The sequence below is a fragment of the Artibeus jamaicensis genome, unplaced genomic scaffold (genome assembly GCF_021234435.1).
Source record: "Artibeus jamaicensis isolate MK-2021 breed Jamaican fruit bat unplaced genomic scaffold, CSHL_Jam_final contig_648, whole genome shotgun sequence".
NCBI classification, from domain to species: domain Eukaryota; kingdom Metazoa; phylum Chordata; class Mammalia; order Chiroptera; family Phyllostomidae; genus Artibeus; species Artibeus jamaicensis.
In genome coordinates this window covers 478954-497236 of record NW_026521912.1, presented here as the reverse complement: position 1 = coordinate 497236, position 18283 = coordinate 478954, and the positions used below count along the sequence as shown (strand labels likewise).

Below are 18283 nucleotides of genomic sequence, written 5' to 3'. Positions count from 1 at the left end.
CTCCACTCCTGAGGAGCAGAGTGGAGAGAAGGAAGAATCCTGTGTTTTGAACCGCCTCAGTGAACCACTCATTCTGCTGTAGCATCTTCTATTACTTGTGGCAAGTAATAAATACATAGGTAATCTTTATTTCCTTCTTATATCTTGGTAGTTTTTAGGGTTTCCTGTTTTCCTTAGAGTTCTTAAGTTTCATTCAGGTTGTATTTTTGTAGACACCTCTTTCCACCCCCACACCCCAATTATTATGCTCAATACCTTATATTCTATTTAACCTGAAGACCCAGATCTTTTTCAGCTTGAATATGTTTCTGCTGTATCTCTATCCATATTTTGATATAATCCATTTGTAATTATTTACCTCTTTTCATTTTCTCTGTTTTTCTTTTTTCCTCTGAGTCCTTACATATGATGGATTTTAGATCTTGGGGCATATTAATGCATGCCTTCCAAGATTTTCACTCAATTCCTGATGTTTTGATGACTTTTTCTAGATATTTTCAATTTATTCCTTTGAAAATTATATGTTACTGTTATTTTAAGGAATATTAAGAGCTATAAGGAGGTAATCACGTACTTAGTCTGCCATGTTATTTTTACTTCATAAATGTCAGTGCTATGTTTTTTTGCCAATAGTGGTTCATGATTTTTATATTTTTATTTTATATTGTTATTTTTATTGTGATAAAATTTATATAACATAAAATTTACCATTTTAAGAGTACAGTTCAGTTGCATTACCTATATTCACAGTGTGCAACCATCACCATCTCTCTCCAGAAATTTACTCTGTACCCATTAAACAGTAAATCCTCAATTCCCTCTCCCTCCAAGTCCCTGGTAACCATTATTCTATTATTTGTGTATAAATCTGTCTGTTCTAGATACCTTATATAAGTGGAATTATACAATATTTGTCTCTTGCATCTGCTTAGTTTACTTAGCATGCCTTCAAGATTCATCCATATTGTAGCATGTGTCAGAACTTCTATTGCTGAATAATAACCCATTGTATGTAGAGACCACATTTTGTTTATCCACTTAGCCCTTCATTGATGCTTGGGTTATTTCTACATTTTGGCTATTGTGAATAATGCCATTGTGTACACTGGTATACAAATACCTGTGTAAGATCCTGCTTTTAATTCTTTTGGGCATATACCCAGAAGTAGAATTGCTATATCATACAGTAATTCTATTTTTAATTGTCTGAGAAACCACCATACTATTTTCCATTGTGGTTGCATCAGTTTACATTCCCACCAGCAATACACAAGGATTCCATCATCTCCAGGTCTTCATCAGCACTTGTTTTCTGTATGGCATTGTTTTGTCAGCCACACTAATAGGTGTGAACTGATATCCCATTGTGATTTTAATTTTTATTGTTATTTTTCGGTTTGTAGGCCAGCACTCAATCCACTGAGTCATCCCATCCAGGGCTTTTATTGTTATTTTTTAAAATCCTCACCCAAGGGAGGGGGAGAATGAGAGAAAGAGAGAGATTGGTTGCTCCTTCCCATACATGCCAGGACCAGAATGGAACCCGCAACCTTTTTTTTTGTGCATTACAGGATGCTCCAACCAACTGAGCCAACTGAGTCAGAGCTTCCACTGAGGCTTTAAAAAAAAAGATTTTATTTTTATTTATTTTTAGAGAGCGGGGGAGAGAGGGAGAGAAACATAGCTGTCCAAGAGAAACACTAATCTGTTGCCTCTCTCACACCCCCAGCCAAGGACCTGGCGGGCAACTCAGGCATGTGCCCTGCCCCAGAATCAAACATGTGACCTTGGTTTTGCAGGATGAGGACCAACCCACTGAGCCACATCAGCCAGGACTCTCATTATGGTTTTGATTTGCATTTCCCTAATGGTTAGTCATGTGTATCTTTTATCAACACAAAACAACTCACGTGTTCAATTTTAATCATTTTTCACTTTGAAATGATCTTATTGCAACATCATGATCCCAGATTTATTTTTCACATTTTCCTGGCATATTTAGTTAATCTATTTTCTACCTTCAAGTGCCCTTCAGAATTAGGCTTGCCTTTGTAAGCTGTAATGTCGAATATTTAAAAAATCAATTATTTAACATATTCAGCTCATGTTATTTGGTAAGTGTGGTGCCAGTCATGGAAATGCAGTTTGAAGAAGGGGATTGTAGTTGAAGCTGAAGACAAGCTTTAGGGTTGTCTTCAAAACAATGAACCGTTTTAAAAGAATTGAGTGATACGAAAAGGGACATACTGGGTTTCTGTTTTTACCTAATGTAAATGCCAGTTAAAAATATGTCTTTTATAGGCCACAAAATTTAGATATAATTTAGACAAAAATTTGTAACAGACTTGAACACTTCTCTTACCAAGAATAAGCATCAGAGAGTGTGTAATAGTCCACATTTTAAAATACATTATCATATTTCCCTCTTATCATCATTGTCATTATAATCAGGAATAAAAAGGGTGTACGAGAGGTGCGGTTAGAGCTACTGCTGCAAGATGTAGGTCAACCTTCCCCGGCTCCTGGCAGGGAGCATTCTTCAGCCCTGTTGCTATTGGCCCTTCTCGGTGCCAATCGAAGTGCCTGCCGCGGCTGCTTCTGGGAAATAGAGTTCAAAAGGAAAAGCGTTGTGCTTCGTGCTGGGGACCCCGCGGCTCTCCGGTGCGCAGGCGCATTGACCCTAGGCGGCCTACCAGTGAGAAATATTTCTACGCTAGGTCTTCCGCTCACTTACAGTGAGGTTGGCAGCTTCGCGATCCGTCGCGGCGGCGCTGGGTGCAGATAGCCGGTAGGAGAGGGCCCAGGGTGTGCACCTCTTGCGGCGGGGCCAGAACCCCGAGTCCCATCTCCGTGCGCACAAACCGAGGCAGCCTCTGCTCGTGAACGCAGCCGGGAGGGGGCGTTGCCGGGGCGTGGGGGGCGGGTGGGGGGTGGCCGGCCGCACCCTTGGACGCCGGAAGTCGGGCTGCAGCAGCTTTCACCCGGGTCCTGCGCGGGGGCTGGGCTCCCTGAGGAATGGCCGCAGGAAGAGATTGTAGCGAGCAGTCTTGTTTCGGGGTTCGTGAATCCTGTGGTGGTCTTCGGCTTGTAGTATTTGTTGGTTCCCCCTTCCTCAGAGCACATAGGTTACTTTAGATTTATTCGTTTTTGCAAACCTTGCTTGTTTGGCATCGTTTTCCTAGAATGATTTAACTATTTTTGTTGTTGTTATGTCCTTTTGCTCTACCTGCAAAGTTCATTTCTAGCCAGCGACGCTATTCCTTCTGAGTCTTGTATTTCTGGGGGTGGAAAAGGGAAGGCGGGTCGGTAGTGGTTCTTTTCACACAGGGAACTATGATAACTCTTCTTCACAAGGGAAGTGTAGCTTCCAAGAAGAAGAGAACAGGAATTTTGGGTTAGCTATTTGGACAGCAAGCTGTTCAGATGACACTTGAAGAATTAAAATCGTGAATGAAAGAAGCCTTCACACCCATAAGGATTTATTTGAGGACATGCCTTGAAGCAAGACTCAGTGGATTGAGAAATGCTCCGAGAATAGCAGGCATAACAGTCCCTTGTATATTTTCGGAATTAGAGGAAACAATGTAAGGCAGGTCACTAGGTTAAGAAGGCAGGAGAAGCAGAGTGGGGGAAATCTCGGGGGCAGGATGAAAAACAAGATGGAGAGATACATGCGGCACTCACGCTGGTGGGTGTAGCCTGGGGACTTCAGGCAGTCCCTGGAGGAGAGACAGTGGGGGCAGGAGGGTGACAACAGGGAGGTCCGAGTTGAGTTCTGGGCTCTGGGCTCTTTTTGAAGGAGCTGGAAACTCGAGTTCCTCTGACTCGGCAGAAAGAAGTCTTAGCTGCAGGAGGATGATAGGCAGGGCTCGCCTACTGGGAAGGTTGATGGGTCAGTTAGGAGTCACCGTGCATACTGTCCTTAGGTTACTTTTGGTCCCTGGGCTTGTCAGGCCTGTGTAGCCCTCTTTTTGTTGACATAGTTACAGTTATAGCCCAAAGTATCGAAGTGCAAATGTGTGGAATATTGTGTCATGTTTCATTGCTTTAGCCCTTTGAGCCTGGGTTGACTGCCCTGCACTCGGTTTATGCAATTTCAGATGATACTCATCCCTTAGTTGGATTCCCCTTTATTCAAAAACCACTGGTTGGAAGGTAGCAGGCCTGTGATGGGGAGTTTGGGGCCATGCTGAGGGTTCCTCTCTCTGGAGGTCCCCTCTGCGGGGACTCCCTCTGTGGTGGTGGTGACCTGGCCTGAAGTATGGGATTGCTGACAGTGTGGAGAGCGTCACAGCTTCCTTCTTCCTTTCAGGTGCCTCCTGCAGCCAGGTCAGTTGGCAGGGGGAAATGGCCACAGAGTTGCTTCCACCCCAGGCTCAGGTGAGTGAGGCTTCCTTCCTTGAACTGCCTTCTGGGTTCAGAGGTTCACTCATTGCTGAGCTTGTCTAGGCAGGAAGCCCCAGGGGGATCAGAGGGCTGCAGGTGAGGGACTCAGTAAGGAAGGTGTTTTTCTCACCTCACTGCCAGACTTATTGTCAGTTCTGTGCTTTAACAGTTAAGTCCTTGCGGACTAGGAATTGAATGGGCCACAAGTCCCATCCGTGGTCACACCCAGAGCTCTGTGAGGGATCCAGGGTATCTGTGCTCTGTGGAGGGTGAATGCATGGAAGAGTCAAATGATTCCCTCACAACATTAGGGATTTATGGAGGAAAGGCAGCATTGTTGCCTTCCCAGTCAACCACAACAGTACCTGGTAAGGGTCCAGGTGATTTTTCTAGGAGGAACCAGGAAAGAAGACCTCTGAGTTAGTAGGTGTGGTCAGGGACACATGTGTCAGTGTTGGGCAGTTTGGACTGACAAGCAGTACTGGGCTCACATAGATGGCAATAGGAGAAGAAAGAGGTGACAGGTTGGAGGAAGTGAGTGAGCCTTCCCTGAGCAAGGAAGCATCCAGTCTGCAGCGATGTCTTTCCTTCTTTGCCCTTTCATGGCTCTGGGAAGCATAATCTCTTTCCAACCCAGAAAACTTCTCAACAAAAATAGGAGACAAAAAAAAAACTCATTTGAGTGAGTGTTTGGCCAGAGTGTGATGTGCATCCCAGGCGATCTGCTAAAGACATCGCAAAGATGGAAATTTCCTTGAATGTAGATGAGTGGATTATCCAGTCCAGATTTGCAGTTTGACAAATTTGTCAGGTAACAAGTTAGGCCCATGTCTTCCAGGAAACTGGAGGTTGGCACATTCCAAGAGATGGTTACAAGTCCTTGAGGACCCTTTCCTGAGTGGTGAGGCTTTTTAGCCATTATTAAAAAGATTTACACACACTGGAAAGGACTGAGACAGCCTCTCATTTTTGTGTTTGACCTTGCAGGCCAGGGAACATTCCTGGCCTTTCAACCTCTTTCCTGGCTTTGGAGGAGAGTAAAGAGAAAGCATGCTGTGACTTAACACGGACACCTTTAGAAATGTGTCCTAAGGAAGCAGGCTTTGCACACTTTCCCGGTGACCTGCAGGGCTGCTCAAGCTGGCATTTTTAGAGTAACTAAAGTGGAAATAACCCAGACACCCACCAGTACATTAGTTATGTGAACTGATTGATCTGTACAGTGAAATGAGGGACAGCAAATAGAATGTGCAGTGGAACAGTTACTTGTATGATCTTCTGTCTTTGTTTAAATATAAAGCCATTTTAGGATATAAAAAGTCTGAAAGGACACATAGGAAGAAGTTAACAAAACTTGTTTCTGTGGTAGAAAGTTAACATTTCTTTTTATTTTACCTATTGATCTTTGCTAAGTTGCTTTTAAAGAAAAAGATCTTTAATAAGAAAAGAAAGGGGCTATTGGTTTAAAAGAGGTGAGTGGTCCAGAGAAGCTGGGGAGAGGTGGGCAAGGGCCTCTGGGTTGATGGGAGGGCTCTATCTGCAGCCTTTGCACTGGGATCTGTTGAAGGGTTCGTGCAGCTCACTGCCTGGGCCCTGTCCTGACAAAGCCATGTTTGGAGAATTTTCAGGGCCTCCCCTTACCTAGGATACAAATATGGAGGAAAAGATGGCCCAAAGTGGGGACAGTCCAGCACACCTGTTCCTCCCTGAGGGGAGTGTGCTGGAGTCTCCTTCTAAAACCTGCTGTTGACACCTCACCTGTAGAAGGAGAGTTTGGTCTTGATGATTGTCCATTTCCACATCTGAAGGCCTGCATCTCTGTCATTCTGGTTTGTTTAATGACTTCAAGTGCTTGTCTTGTTAGGCAGCTGTTCAGATTCTGAGGGCATAGGGCTTCATGCACAGAAAATGCGTGATGGGTGTGTGCTTAGGACCTGAGGGGATCAGGAAGGGTTTGGCTTGAAATGCTCAGGGCTCCGAGTGGTAGCAGGGTTACTGTTCAGTCATCCCCTTGTGGGGATGGTCCTGGGTGAGCAGAAGTGGCTTTGTTGTTACAGGAGTTCGTGACGTTTGGGGACGTGGCTGTGCTCTTCAGCCGGGACGAGTGGCTGTGCCTGGACTCTGCACAGAGAACCTTGTACCGGGAGGTGATGCTGGAGAACTACCACAGCCTGGTGTCCCTGGGTAAGGCTGGGCCTCATCCTGGGCTCACTGGTTGAGCCCCTCCCTTGTCCCCATCTCTGTGGGTAAGGCCCTGCCTTGTCCTGGCCTCTGAGTGAGGCCCTGTCTTAACCCAGGCTCTGTGGGTAAGGCTCTACCTGGTGATGTGCACTCTGCTGAGGGGGCATCTTGGCGTTCTCTCCAAGGAGGACATTGTGGGCTCAGGCAGGTTCAGTCCACCACTGCAATAGGTGGGCTTTGAGGGTGGCAGTTGCTGTTCCTCTCAGCTGCTGTGAATGTTTCAACTTGACAGAGTTGGTGACGTTCCTCCTTTCTGTGCTTTTCCCGTCTCCTGTCCCCGGCCTCTGTTCCCCATGACTCACAGGGGGTTCCAGCTTAGAGGAGTACACAGCCAGAGCTCTAGCCTTTTTCCTGATTCCCTGGAAACCCAGGTTTAAGCCCCTCTCAGAACAAACCTCTCTTTCCTTGGACTGTCCTTTTGGCCCAAGACACTGGGCCTGGACCTACGGGCCAGGATGGCTGCTCGTGCCTGTGCCAAGGACTCATTCTCTTTTTCTTGCTCACACACAGGGATTCTGTTTTCCAAACCAAAGGTTATCTTCCAGTTACAGCAAGGGGAAGACCCCTGGATGGCGGGAAATGGACTTTCCTTCGGTGCATGTCTAGGTGAGTGACAGTCCCTGGGGAATGGGCCTGCCTTTCTTCCCTCATAGAAGCTCTATTTGTGGGATGCTGCAGGTCAGCCAGGAGGCCACTCTCAGCTGACACTCACCAGGGCTCTTGCTGATGGGCCTGGCCAGGTGGGAAATGCTGGGAAGGATGTAGCTTCACAGTCTTACCTTTCGAGTACTTGATGTAGGAAGTTCAGAGGAAGAGGTAGATTCTTCTAATTTGGATTGCACTTTTTAAAAAATACACCCCTTGTAATTTAAGTGTCGAAGGTTTGTCTCCCTCTTTTTTGTGTGCTTTTACTGGATTATTTTCTTAAGTTGTTTCCTTTTTGTGGTTTTTCCCATACCTTTTAACACTAAATATAATCTCACTGTTCCATATTGGGTTTTTGCTTTGACTTTCTGGTTTGCAACTTATTACACATAATTCAGCTGAAAAGAAGCTGTGCTTGTATTCACATACAACATGGGGGAGAGAGAGCAGGGGTAGCAAAATGGTAACAGTTATGAAATGTAGGGAGAAAGTTCACAGATATTTATCATGCCTTTCTCCTAAATCTTTTGTGTAAAAATTTTCAAGATAATATGTTCCAGACCTCAGCTACCAGGTCTTAGGTCTCAGTCGCCAGAATTCCATGGGTTGTTGTGTCATGAGCTCTCACTCTCTGATCTACTTTGAATTTTATCTTTGTTTCTGGCACCAGAGGATGGTTCTCTCCTTTGAGTTTTGCTGCTTATCCAGCATTTATTTATCTTTAAAAAAATTTCTCTTTAGAGGGGTAAAGGGAGGGGAAGAGAGAAACATCTGTTGGCTGCCTCTTGCACACCCCCAACCGCAGACCTGGTCTGCAACCTGGGCATGTACCCTGACCAGAAATCGAGCCAGTGACCCTTTGGTTTATAGGCTGGCACTCAAGCCACTGAACCAAACCACCCAGGGCCAGCATTTATTTCTCTTCATGGCAGGAGGCAGGCTTTCTGTGTCTGCTCAGTCTTGTGTTTCCTTTCAGAAACTGTCTTCACATCTTTCTGTTTGGTTTGACTAGAATATGTCCTTAAACAATGTTTTCAGAAAGGTTTGCGTGTACTATGTTTGTGCTTGTCTAAAGTCAGTTTTTTTTTACCTCTCCCATGGGAATTATGTTTGGATCTAGAATTCTGGCATAAGGTTTTCCCCCAGAAGTGCTCAAATTGTGCTCCACTGTATTTGGAGTGCTACAGAGTCTCTTGTTGCTAAAAAATCTGTTAGTGTGATCCTGCTTCCTTTATTTCCTGTATAGAAATCCTTTTTTTGGTCTTGTCTTCTGTCTCAAATTATAGGATATCCTCTTTATCTTTGGAATTCAGAATTCATTAGTTGTATCAGGGTGTTTATTTGTATTTCTTAATACTGTTGTTTGGCACTCACTAGGCCCTTTGCTTTTAAGAGCCAAGTCTTTCTCATTTCAGGGATCTTTTTTTCTACTACATATTTTACTTATACTCTGCCACATTCTGCTAAAAACTCAAGGAAGCTGACTGCAAGAGTAATGATAAAATAAAATAGAAATTCATTCAGAGCTCTAGAAAGTAAATGTATCCATAGAAAGTACCAGAATGGGTAGCCAGGATGAGTTTCTGATTTGACTCTGAGCTTTCTAGCTGTCAGAAAAATCATTAGTGTCAAATGGGCGCTAATTCTTCAATATGCATTTATTTGTACAAGGTATACATAGTATTGTAAATAAGAGGAGCTGGAAAGGGAGATTCCCTTGAAATTTTACCAACCACGATGCACCTTTGCTGGTATTTTACTGTTAATCCTTTCAGACTGTGTGAGTATTGTTTGAGTGTGTTTGTGCATGAGAGAGACAGATGCACTCAGATGGAGAGAAGCAGAGAGAATGATTATACATGTTGTTCTTGAGCTGTATTTAATTGGGAATGCCCTTCAGTTATTCACCCCTCATGGAGTAGAGGCCTACCTCTTTGAAAAGACTCTGTTGTATTGTTAAGCCATAGTTTATTTGGAACAGTCTTGTAGGAATTTTAGTTTTTAGTTTTTCCCTGTTGATATTGCTACTGTGGCTATAGATACAAAGATAAAAAGTCCAGAGAGTAATTACAGCACAAAGGCATGAGTATTGTGATTAAAAAGGCAAGAAATGGGAATTGAAAATTCACGAAGAATTTTTTTCAAAATTACTCAACCTCATTATAATCAGTGAAATTCAAACTAAAACAATGTTACCATTTTTTCTTATTAAATTACCAGAAATTAAGAAATATATATCCAGTGTTTTGCTACTCTATGAGGATCTTTAGAATCTTCTGATTTGTAGTCAGACATATTATCCACTGTCCCCATACCGTCATGCAGTATCTTTAGTGGGATTTTGATAGGTACAGTCTATCTGGCTTCATGAAAATCAATTCCAGGTTTGGAAATTTGTCTTAAGAAAATAATTCTATAATTGTGCAAAGTTGCAAAAAATGTGTAAAACAATGTGCTGGTGCTCAATCCACTGAGTCACACTAGTCAGGGCACAACATGAGGGATTACTGGGGAGGAAGAAATCTAAATGAGTTTCAGAGGGGATTTAGTAAATTATGATGTGTTCAGGACAGGAATATTACACAACCCTTAAAAGGATGGTGTCATCCTACATTTATCTACATGCAGAGAAACCCACAGTTTGTTTTTTTTAAGTGAAGAGTGGGAAGGGAGAAATTCAGTTTCAGTCAGTTTTTATTTCTTAAGTAAAAGATTGTTTTAATATGCAAAAAAATCTGGTGTACTAAATTTCACATGTGATAATAATGACTACATTGCATGATGTGTTTATGGGTGAACTACATTTTCATTTTTATAATTTTCTGAATTTCTCTCATGATTGTATATTTCCTTTCTTTTTATAGAAATAAAAGCTCTTTTATAAAATACATTTATTCCTTTCGAATTACCAGTTCTGTTTCTTGCACTGTATCTTAAGTAATCAAAAAAGTGGACAAAATTATCCTTGGAAAGTACTGTTCTGTTAATTTTCCCATATCATCACAGGGCCCTGTCTCCATCGAGCTGTTCAGACAAGAAGCTAGGTATTACTCTTGCATCCTCTCTTCCACTTACTCTGCACACACTGTTAGGTGAAGATGCCAGTCACCTCTACCTCCAGAGCAGCCCAAATGTGCCTACATTTACTGCCATACCACTGCAAACTGCCATATCCTCCATCCAGGAGGGTTTTGTCAGCCTGCTAACTGGCTGCTGCCCATCTGCCCTTGTTTACTTTGCCCTCACCCCCATTGACAGTCCATTTGTCACAACACCATACTTATTCTTCAACAAAATTGTATCCCTCCTTACCCCCAGTGATTCTTAAAGAAATTCCAAATGCCTTTCTAGATCTTAGAAGGCCCCACATGACACAGCACTTGCCCACCTCTTCACCTTGCAGCACTCCTCCCTTGTTCCCTCTTGCTTAAACACACTGGACTTCTTTGTGTTTCTCAAACACACAAAGTTTTTTTTCTGACTGGAGTTATTTTTATACCCACATGTTTGCATGGCCAGCTCTTGCTAGTTATAGCTCATGTTTAATTTAATTTTTTATCACCCAGTTTAAAATACCAGGTTGTTCACCCTTATATATCACCTCATTCTTGTTTTTGTACAGTTCTCATCACTTCTATATTTGTTTAGATTCTGAGCATATATTTGTTAGTGATCCTTGTATATTTTGATGTCACTTTTCTTTATTCCCAATGCAAGGGAAACTTACATGTTTTATTTATTTTAGGGTGGGAGAGCTTGTTTGAAACCACATTTTCCAAAGAAGACTATCAGGAAGTACTGAGTAAACTCATAGGTGATGGTACTTTTAACTTCAAGCTGGAGAAAACCTACATAAATGAGGACAAGCTGGAGAAGCAGCTAGGCAAAAAGAACAAACCTTTCAGGAAAGTCTCAATTACCATAAAAAAATCCTACACAAAGGAGAGGAACTTCATAAGTATTGAACTTGAGAAAAATCTTGGTCTAATATCATCAGTTATTAGGAAACCCAGAATTGTTTCCAGAGGAAGGAAACCCCATTCACAGCAGTATTCAATTCTATTTAAACAACTGGGAGTCAGTACAATGCGAAAATGTTACAAATGTAACATATGCGGAAAAATCTTCCTCCACAGTTCTTCCCTGAGTAAACATCAGAGAATTCACACTGGAGAGAAGCTCTATAAATGTAAGGAATGTAGGAAAGCCTTCAGCCAAAGCTCGTCCCTGACTCAGCACCTGAGAGTTCATACTGGAGAGAAACCTTACATATGCAGTGACTGTGGAAAAGCGTTCAGTTTCACTACATCTCTCATTGGACATCAGAGGATGCATACTGGAGAGAGACCCTATAAATGTAATGAGTGTGGAAAAACATTTAAAGGTAGCTCATCTCTTAATAATCACCAGCGAATTCACACAGGGGAAAAGCCCTATAAGTGCAGTGAATGCGGGAGAGCCTTTAGCCAGTGCTCATCTCTTATTCAGCATCATAGAATTCATACTGGAGAGAAACCATATGAATGTAGTCAGTGTGGGAAAGCCTTTACTTCAATATCAAGGCTAAGTAGGCACCATAGAATTCATACTGGAGAGAAACCCTTTAATTGTAATGAGTGTGGGAAAGTATTCAGTTACCACTCAGCTCTCATTATACATCAGAGAATTCACACAGGTGAGAAACCTTATGCATGTAAAGAATGTGGGAAAGCCTTCAGCCAAAGCTCGGCTCTCATACAACATCAAAGAATTCATACTGGAGAAAAACCCTACAAATGTAATGAGTGTGGAAAAGCTTTTTCCTGGATTTCACGGCTTAATATACACAATAGAATCCATACTGGAGAGAAACCATATAATTGTAAAGAATGTGGAAAAGCCTTCAGTTCCCACTCAGCAGTTAATACTCATCGAAAAATTCACACTGGAGAGAAACCGTATAAATGTAATGACTGTGAAAAGGCCTTCAACCAAAGCTCAGCTCTAATTCAGCACCAGAGAATTCATACTGGGGAAAAACCATTTAACTGTAATGTGTGTGGGAAAGCCTTCAGACAAAGTTCATCCCTTATGACACACATGAGAATTCATACAGGAGAAAAGCCTTATAAATGTAAAGAATGTGGGAAAGCTTTTAGTCAGAGCTCTTCCCTTACTAATCACCAGAGGACTCATACTGGAGGAAAACTGTAAGTAAAATGCATGTGGAAAATCTCAACTGAAGTTCATTCCATACTGAATATCAAAGAATTCATCCTGGGGAGAAAGTGATAAAAAGTACTTAATTATGGGTTAAACTTCAGAATATAGATATGATCAGATATCAGAGACTACATGATGCAGGATAACCTTAGGAATATTAGGAAAGTGTCTAAAAATGATTTTTGTGTATGTTCTTAAGTTATTGACTATAAAATAGAGCATTTGTAAATTAAAGGGTCAGTATTTTTTTTTCTTTCTGCTAATGTGTGGTAACAGTCAGCAGGTTTCACAAGCATCACTGGGAAGCATGGTAACCTGTAAAAGTGCAGGCATAAAATCTAAATTTCAGATTAATTTGGAAACCTGTTTTTTAAAAATTATATTTAAGTGTATGCAAGCCAGTTGTACTAAGAAGAATGTTTTGGAGGGGAAATGTAAGCAGGTGACCTCTAGCTACCTCAACTTTCACTAAACATGCCTTTTTATTTAAAAGCAACTTCTGTACTTGGTGGTTGTTAAAACTTTTGGGTTGTTTCTCCCCTGTTTTCTAAGCCATCCACTTGAAAAGAAAATTGTGCAGGTATGTAGTCTTATGAGTTTTCTTCCTGACTACTTGTTTCAAACTATAAATCAGATATAAAGTCACTTTATTTTAGGTCACAAAGTACATAGTATTTTACTTGTTTTCTTGTAAAGTAATTATCTTTGCTGTATTAAGTTGAAAAAGGTTCAGACAACTGCAGCTTTTGCAAGTTAATCTACAACTCTTGGCCCACCAGGCTTTGCCTGTTTCCTGCACAGGAACAATATGGGACCTGGGTATCCTCCCTGGTGCTAAAGTGAGCCAGGCACCTTTCTGTGCCATTGTGTGGTGCTTGCTCCCTCCCTGCACTCCACAGGTCACTAGAAAAAATCAGGCTCTAAGTTCTGATGCTTTTTTCTACAAAAATGGACTAGTACATCCTTCAACAAGTAAGTCTACTTAAGCATTTCTGAAATGTAATTTAAGTTAAAAACAGTTATCTCACAAGTCAGACTAAAATTATTGACCTTTACAGAAGCCAACATCATCTAGTTATGCCTAATTTATCAGGAGTAGGAAGCACTTAAGGACTGAAGTACCCATTTTGTTTTTTTAAAAACTCAGAAGAGGTGCTATTGGGGGTGGAGTGTAAGCAAAGCAAAAATAATTGAATTCATTTTCTGCCTCCTGGGATCATTTAATCTTAGTGTTTTAGGATTGTAAGGAACAAACTTTCCTGGGTTATTAATGCTTTGTCTGCAAGGCCCTTCTTCCCACCACCATTCTTTCTACAAAAATATAGCTTCTCTGCCTTAGTAATGCAATAACAAAATGCCACAGACTGGGTGGCTTATAAACATTCCTCACTATTGAAGGCTGTCACTGTTGAAGTCCAAGATCAAGGTACCAGCATGGTTGTGTTCTGGTTTAGGCCCTCTACCATCTCTATAGCCAGTGCTGGCCGTGTTCTTACATGATGAAGGAGACAGGTGGGGCCTTTTAAAAGGACACTAACTGCATTCATGGGGGCTCCACCTCATGGTAATCACCTTACAAAGGCTCTGTTTTCTAATGCCATTGCTTTTGGGGTTAGGATTTCAACATACAAGTTTTGAAGGGATACAAACTTTCAAAAAAAGATTTTTTAGACATAGAGGAAGAGAGGGAGAGAAACATAGATGTGTGCAGTTGGTTGCCTCTTGTATACATCCTCAGCCAGGGACTGGGCCTGCAACCAAGACATGTGCCTTGACCAGGAATCAAACTGACCTTTCGTTTTGCAGGATCATGCTCAATTAAGTCACACTGGTCACAAACTTTTAGACTTCAGCATTCCTCAAGTATTAATAGTCCCCAAATCAGCAAGCAAAGAAAAACCTACCATACACACACACACACACACACACACACACAACACCCAACTGGTGTGTTGTGTGTGTGTGTGTATATGCATTTGCATTTATATTTATATTTATATTTATATAAAATACTAGGTCTGGTTATTTTTAGGGTGAGGTGTATCGAACTTGCAACAATATAGTTTAAATCTTATGCAAAGTCTTCCGGAGGAGAAAGTATATTAGCACAATAACTTTGTATACACCTAAATGAGACAGGAAAGCACAAGAAAGGAAAATTAAGGCCAATATCCATGAACAGAAAGTAAAAGTCACAAACAAAGCTAGCAAGTACCTAAGCGCAGTTTAATATATAATGATAAATGTAGGTATTTTTCATGGGAATGCATGGTTTCTTTAGCATTTGTAAACCTGCAGTTGCTAAAGCACTGCCTTAATAGGTTAAAGGAGAGAAATCTGTTCATCAAATGCAGAAAAAGCAGCCAAAATTCAGCATCCACCCATGTTAAAACTTAATCAGTCCTGGCCACCACAGGAGCAGTGGAAGCTGTGTGCTCATACCTGAAGCCCCAGAGGTGGTGCATGCCCGGACCTGTGGCCTGGTGGCTGCCAGTCTGGCCCCAGCAGTGGAGGCTGAGTGCCTACCTGCACAGCCCCTGGGGTGGAGCACTCCTGACCCCTCCACCCAGAGGCACCGTGCACCCGACCCCACGACCCTGGCTGAAGCAGCAGAGGAGGCATGCGCCTGTGTCCACAGCAACAGTGGCGCCCCCCCCCCCCCGCAGGACCAACTGGCTCACTAAGGAAGGCAGAGACCACCCTCTTCCCACCCCCAAGAAGAGGACAGTGGCAGGGCTAAGGGAGTCAGCAGTCCCCAGAAAGATTTAACTCAGTGGGGGAGCAGAACTATCCTGAAGAGACTGAGAGTCCCTAGCATCTAGGACAGCAAAGACTGAGAAGCTGGTGTATGAGTTGCCCCTAACTGATGCACCTGAAGGACAGCACAACTGGTAGACCGAAGGCATAGGCCAGGTGTAGAAGGGCACTGGGGGCTGGACAGCAAACTGAGGAACTGGGATGGTGGCTGGGCAACTGCAAAGAGTGTAGCTCAGACCTGACCCCCTTCTCTGTAAAACCACAGGAAGGTTAAAAAGCTAAATGAATCCCCCCTCAGCCTGCTGCAGCCAGGAAGACCAGCAGAACTGGCTTGGCCAGTTGAAAGCCAGCAGGAGGCTTTTTTCCCTTTCCTTCCATCTTTCCTTCCTGCCTCCTTCCCTCCCTCCCTCCCTCCCTCCCTTCCTTCCTTCCTTTACCTGGAGCTGTGAAAGGACCACAGTTAGACCCAAAAAGTGGTCAACCCAACAACTGAGACAGTGAGACTGATTTCTCTTTGCTGTTCCAGAGAACTTGCAAGTTACTGTATATTTGTATTATTTTCTCATTATTTTTACATCTTATATTAGTATTTTTTTATTTATATTCTTTCTGTTTAGTCTTCCCTTTGTTAAATTGCATTGTTTGGTTTTCCTTGTTCTCTGTTTCATAGTGTATTTTTAATTTTCCGTCTTTCACTTCACTTGTATTTCAATAGCACAGTACTCTAGGTCTTACACTTCCTATTCTTGTTATTTGTATCCTATAGATTCTGTCATATGACTGTTGCTCAATTACTGTTGTAGATAATTGCTGTTCCATGCAATTGTAAATATTACACAGCACCCCTCCTGGATCTTAGCTCACTTCACTGTTTCTAGAACTTTCTTACTGTTGTGGTTAACTCTGTTCTGTCTCATACTACACCTATTTTCTGTCCTTTACTCTCACTATATCTCATAATCTGACCTCCCACAAGCTCACTGCTTTCTAGATCCAAATTGCAATCCCTCCCACACCCTAAAAGAGTCTTATATTTTTTCTACCCTTTCTAAAAAGTGGCTAGTTGGGTGAAATATCACAGTTAGCAGTATATATATCCAAAGGATCTCCTATCTCTTCTCTACAGGCTGGTACTTTAAATACTACAGAATATATGCTTGCTGTCTTAATCCATTTTGCCTTCCCCCTCCACCTGCTCACATAGAAGAGTGGGTGGAAGCTGTAAACATCAGTATACCAGCTGGAAGAGAAAACCCACCAAAAAGGAACTACCAACAGATAATAATGGAAGAAGGTGAAGGAGTGAGTGGAAACCACACTAACCTCCACCCAGGACCAATCTAGAAGTACAACTAAATGGTGGAGAAATTACCCAGAACAAACAATTGAACAAAAGTGAGAGGAAAACCTCAAAACTGTACAGATGAAAGAAGCAGCTTCAACAAAACCTGTCCATATCTGCACAACAGAATTCAAAACATGGTAGATGGAGTGACCCTCAGTTAACCAGATGGAGGGAAGGACCCACCAAAGAAAGACTCAACAACAATAAAAAACTAAAGACATACAAAAAGCTAACATAAAAGACAGTCCAAGACCAGCGAGCTTAGGAGACCAAGGAGACTCCACCACTGAATCTCACAGGTATTCTACCATAGAAGTTCACACCATAAACCCAGGAAGTTAGAACAGATCAATTTAAGAAGTAGAGGGTAACAAGAGTCTCATAAACAATGGGAAGACAAAGAAACAATCCCCAAATGAAAGGAAAGGAGGAAGCCTCAGAAAGAATGCTAAATGAAATAGAGGCAAATCAACTATCTGATATTGAGTTCAAAGCAGTGGTTATAAGGAAGCTTAATGAGCTCACAGAGAATTACCAAAAACTGCAGGGGAACTACAGTGAACTCACTGCAAACTGTATCAACATGAAAAAGGAAATAAAAACTATTAACAAGGGCCAAGAGGAAATTAAGAATACAGTTTCTGAATTGAAAAACATAGTAGAAGGAGTCAAAAGTAGGCTAGATGAAGCAGAGGACTGAATTAGTAAGCTGGAGGACAAGGTAGAAAAAAACACCCAGAATGAGCAAGAAAAGGAAAAGAGGCCCAGAAAGAATGAAGAGGTCTAAAGAGAAATGCAAGACAACATGAGGCGTAATAATTTCTATATAATAGGGATAGCAGAAGGAGAAGAGGGGTGAGCAAGGGATAGAAAACCTGTTTGAAAAAGTAGTGATGGAAAACTTCCATAATTTGATGAGAGAAAAAGTCAAATCCAGGAAACACAGATGGTCCCAATCAAGAGGAACTCAAGGAAGCCCACTGCAAGACACATCATAATTAAAATGGCAAAATTACAAGACAAAGAATCTTGAAGGCAGCAAGGGAGAAACAGGAAGTAACATATAAAGGAGTCCCAATAAGGCTAGCAGCTGACTTCTCAATAGAAACATTCCAAGCCAGAAGGGATTGGCAAGGAATATTCCAAGTAATGAAAACCAAAGGCCTTCAACCAATATTACTTTATCCAATAAGGCTCTCAATTAAAATGGAAGGCCAAATAAGGAAATTCCCAGACAAAAGAAGCCTGAAAGAATCAACTTTTTCCAAACCAGCTCTGCAAGAGATGCTAAAGGGTCTGGTTTAAGAACAGGAAGAAAAGCAGTGAGAAAGAGGAACACAGGTATGAAAAAATGGCAATAAGTATCTATCAATACTAACCTTAAACATAAATGGATTAAATGCTCCAATCCAAAGACATAGAATAGCTGAATGGATAAGAAATTGTGACCCGCACATATGCTGCCTATGAGAGCCCCACCTCAGAGCAAAAGACCTACACAGATCAAAAGTGAAGGGCTGGAAACAAATATTCCAAGCAAATGGACAGGAAAAATAAAGCTGAGGTAGCAGTACTCAGACAAAATAGATTTTTAAAAAAGCCATAAAAGTAGACATGGAAGGTTACTTCATAATACTCAAGGGAAGAATCCATCAAGAAGACATAAACATTGTAGATACATATGCACCCAAAATAGGAGCACCAAAA

General features: G+C 41.9%; 1 protein-coding gene across 3 annotated transcripts; it reads left to right on the top strand.

Annotated features, from left to right (window-relative positions):
- Positions 1-2646: 2646 nt before the first annotated feature.
- Positions 2647-15098, top strand: ZNF879 (zinc finger protein 879). Of its 3 annotated transcripts, none has more exons than XM_037132319.2 (5): positions 2647-2788; positions 4313-4380; positions 6444-6570; positions 7138-7233; positions 11018-15098. In XM_037132319.2, exons 2-5 carry the CDS (start codon positions 4348-4350, stop codon positions 12463-12465), a joined length of 1704 nt encoding a protein of 567 aa, XP_036988214.2. In that variant the 5' UTR covers positions 2647-2788; positions 4313-4347; the 3' UTR covers positions 12466-15098. The 3 variants fall into 3 exon arrangements, with proteins under 3 accessions (XP_036988214.2, XP_036988215.2, XP_036988216.2); XM_037132320.2 differs by lacking the exon at positions 2647-2788 and adding an exon at positions 2985-3057; XM_037132321.2 differs by lacking the exon at positions 2647-2788 and adding an exon at positions 3322-3688.
- The last annotated feature ends 3185 nt before the right edge of the window (positions 15099-18283 follow it).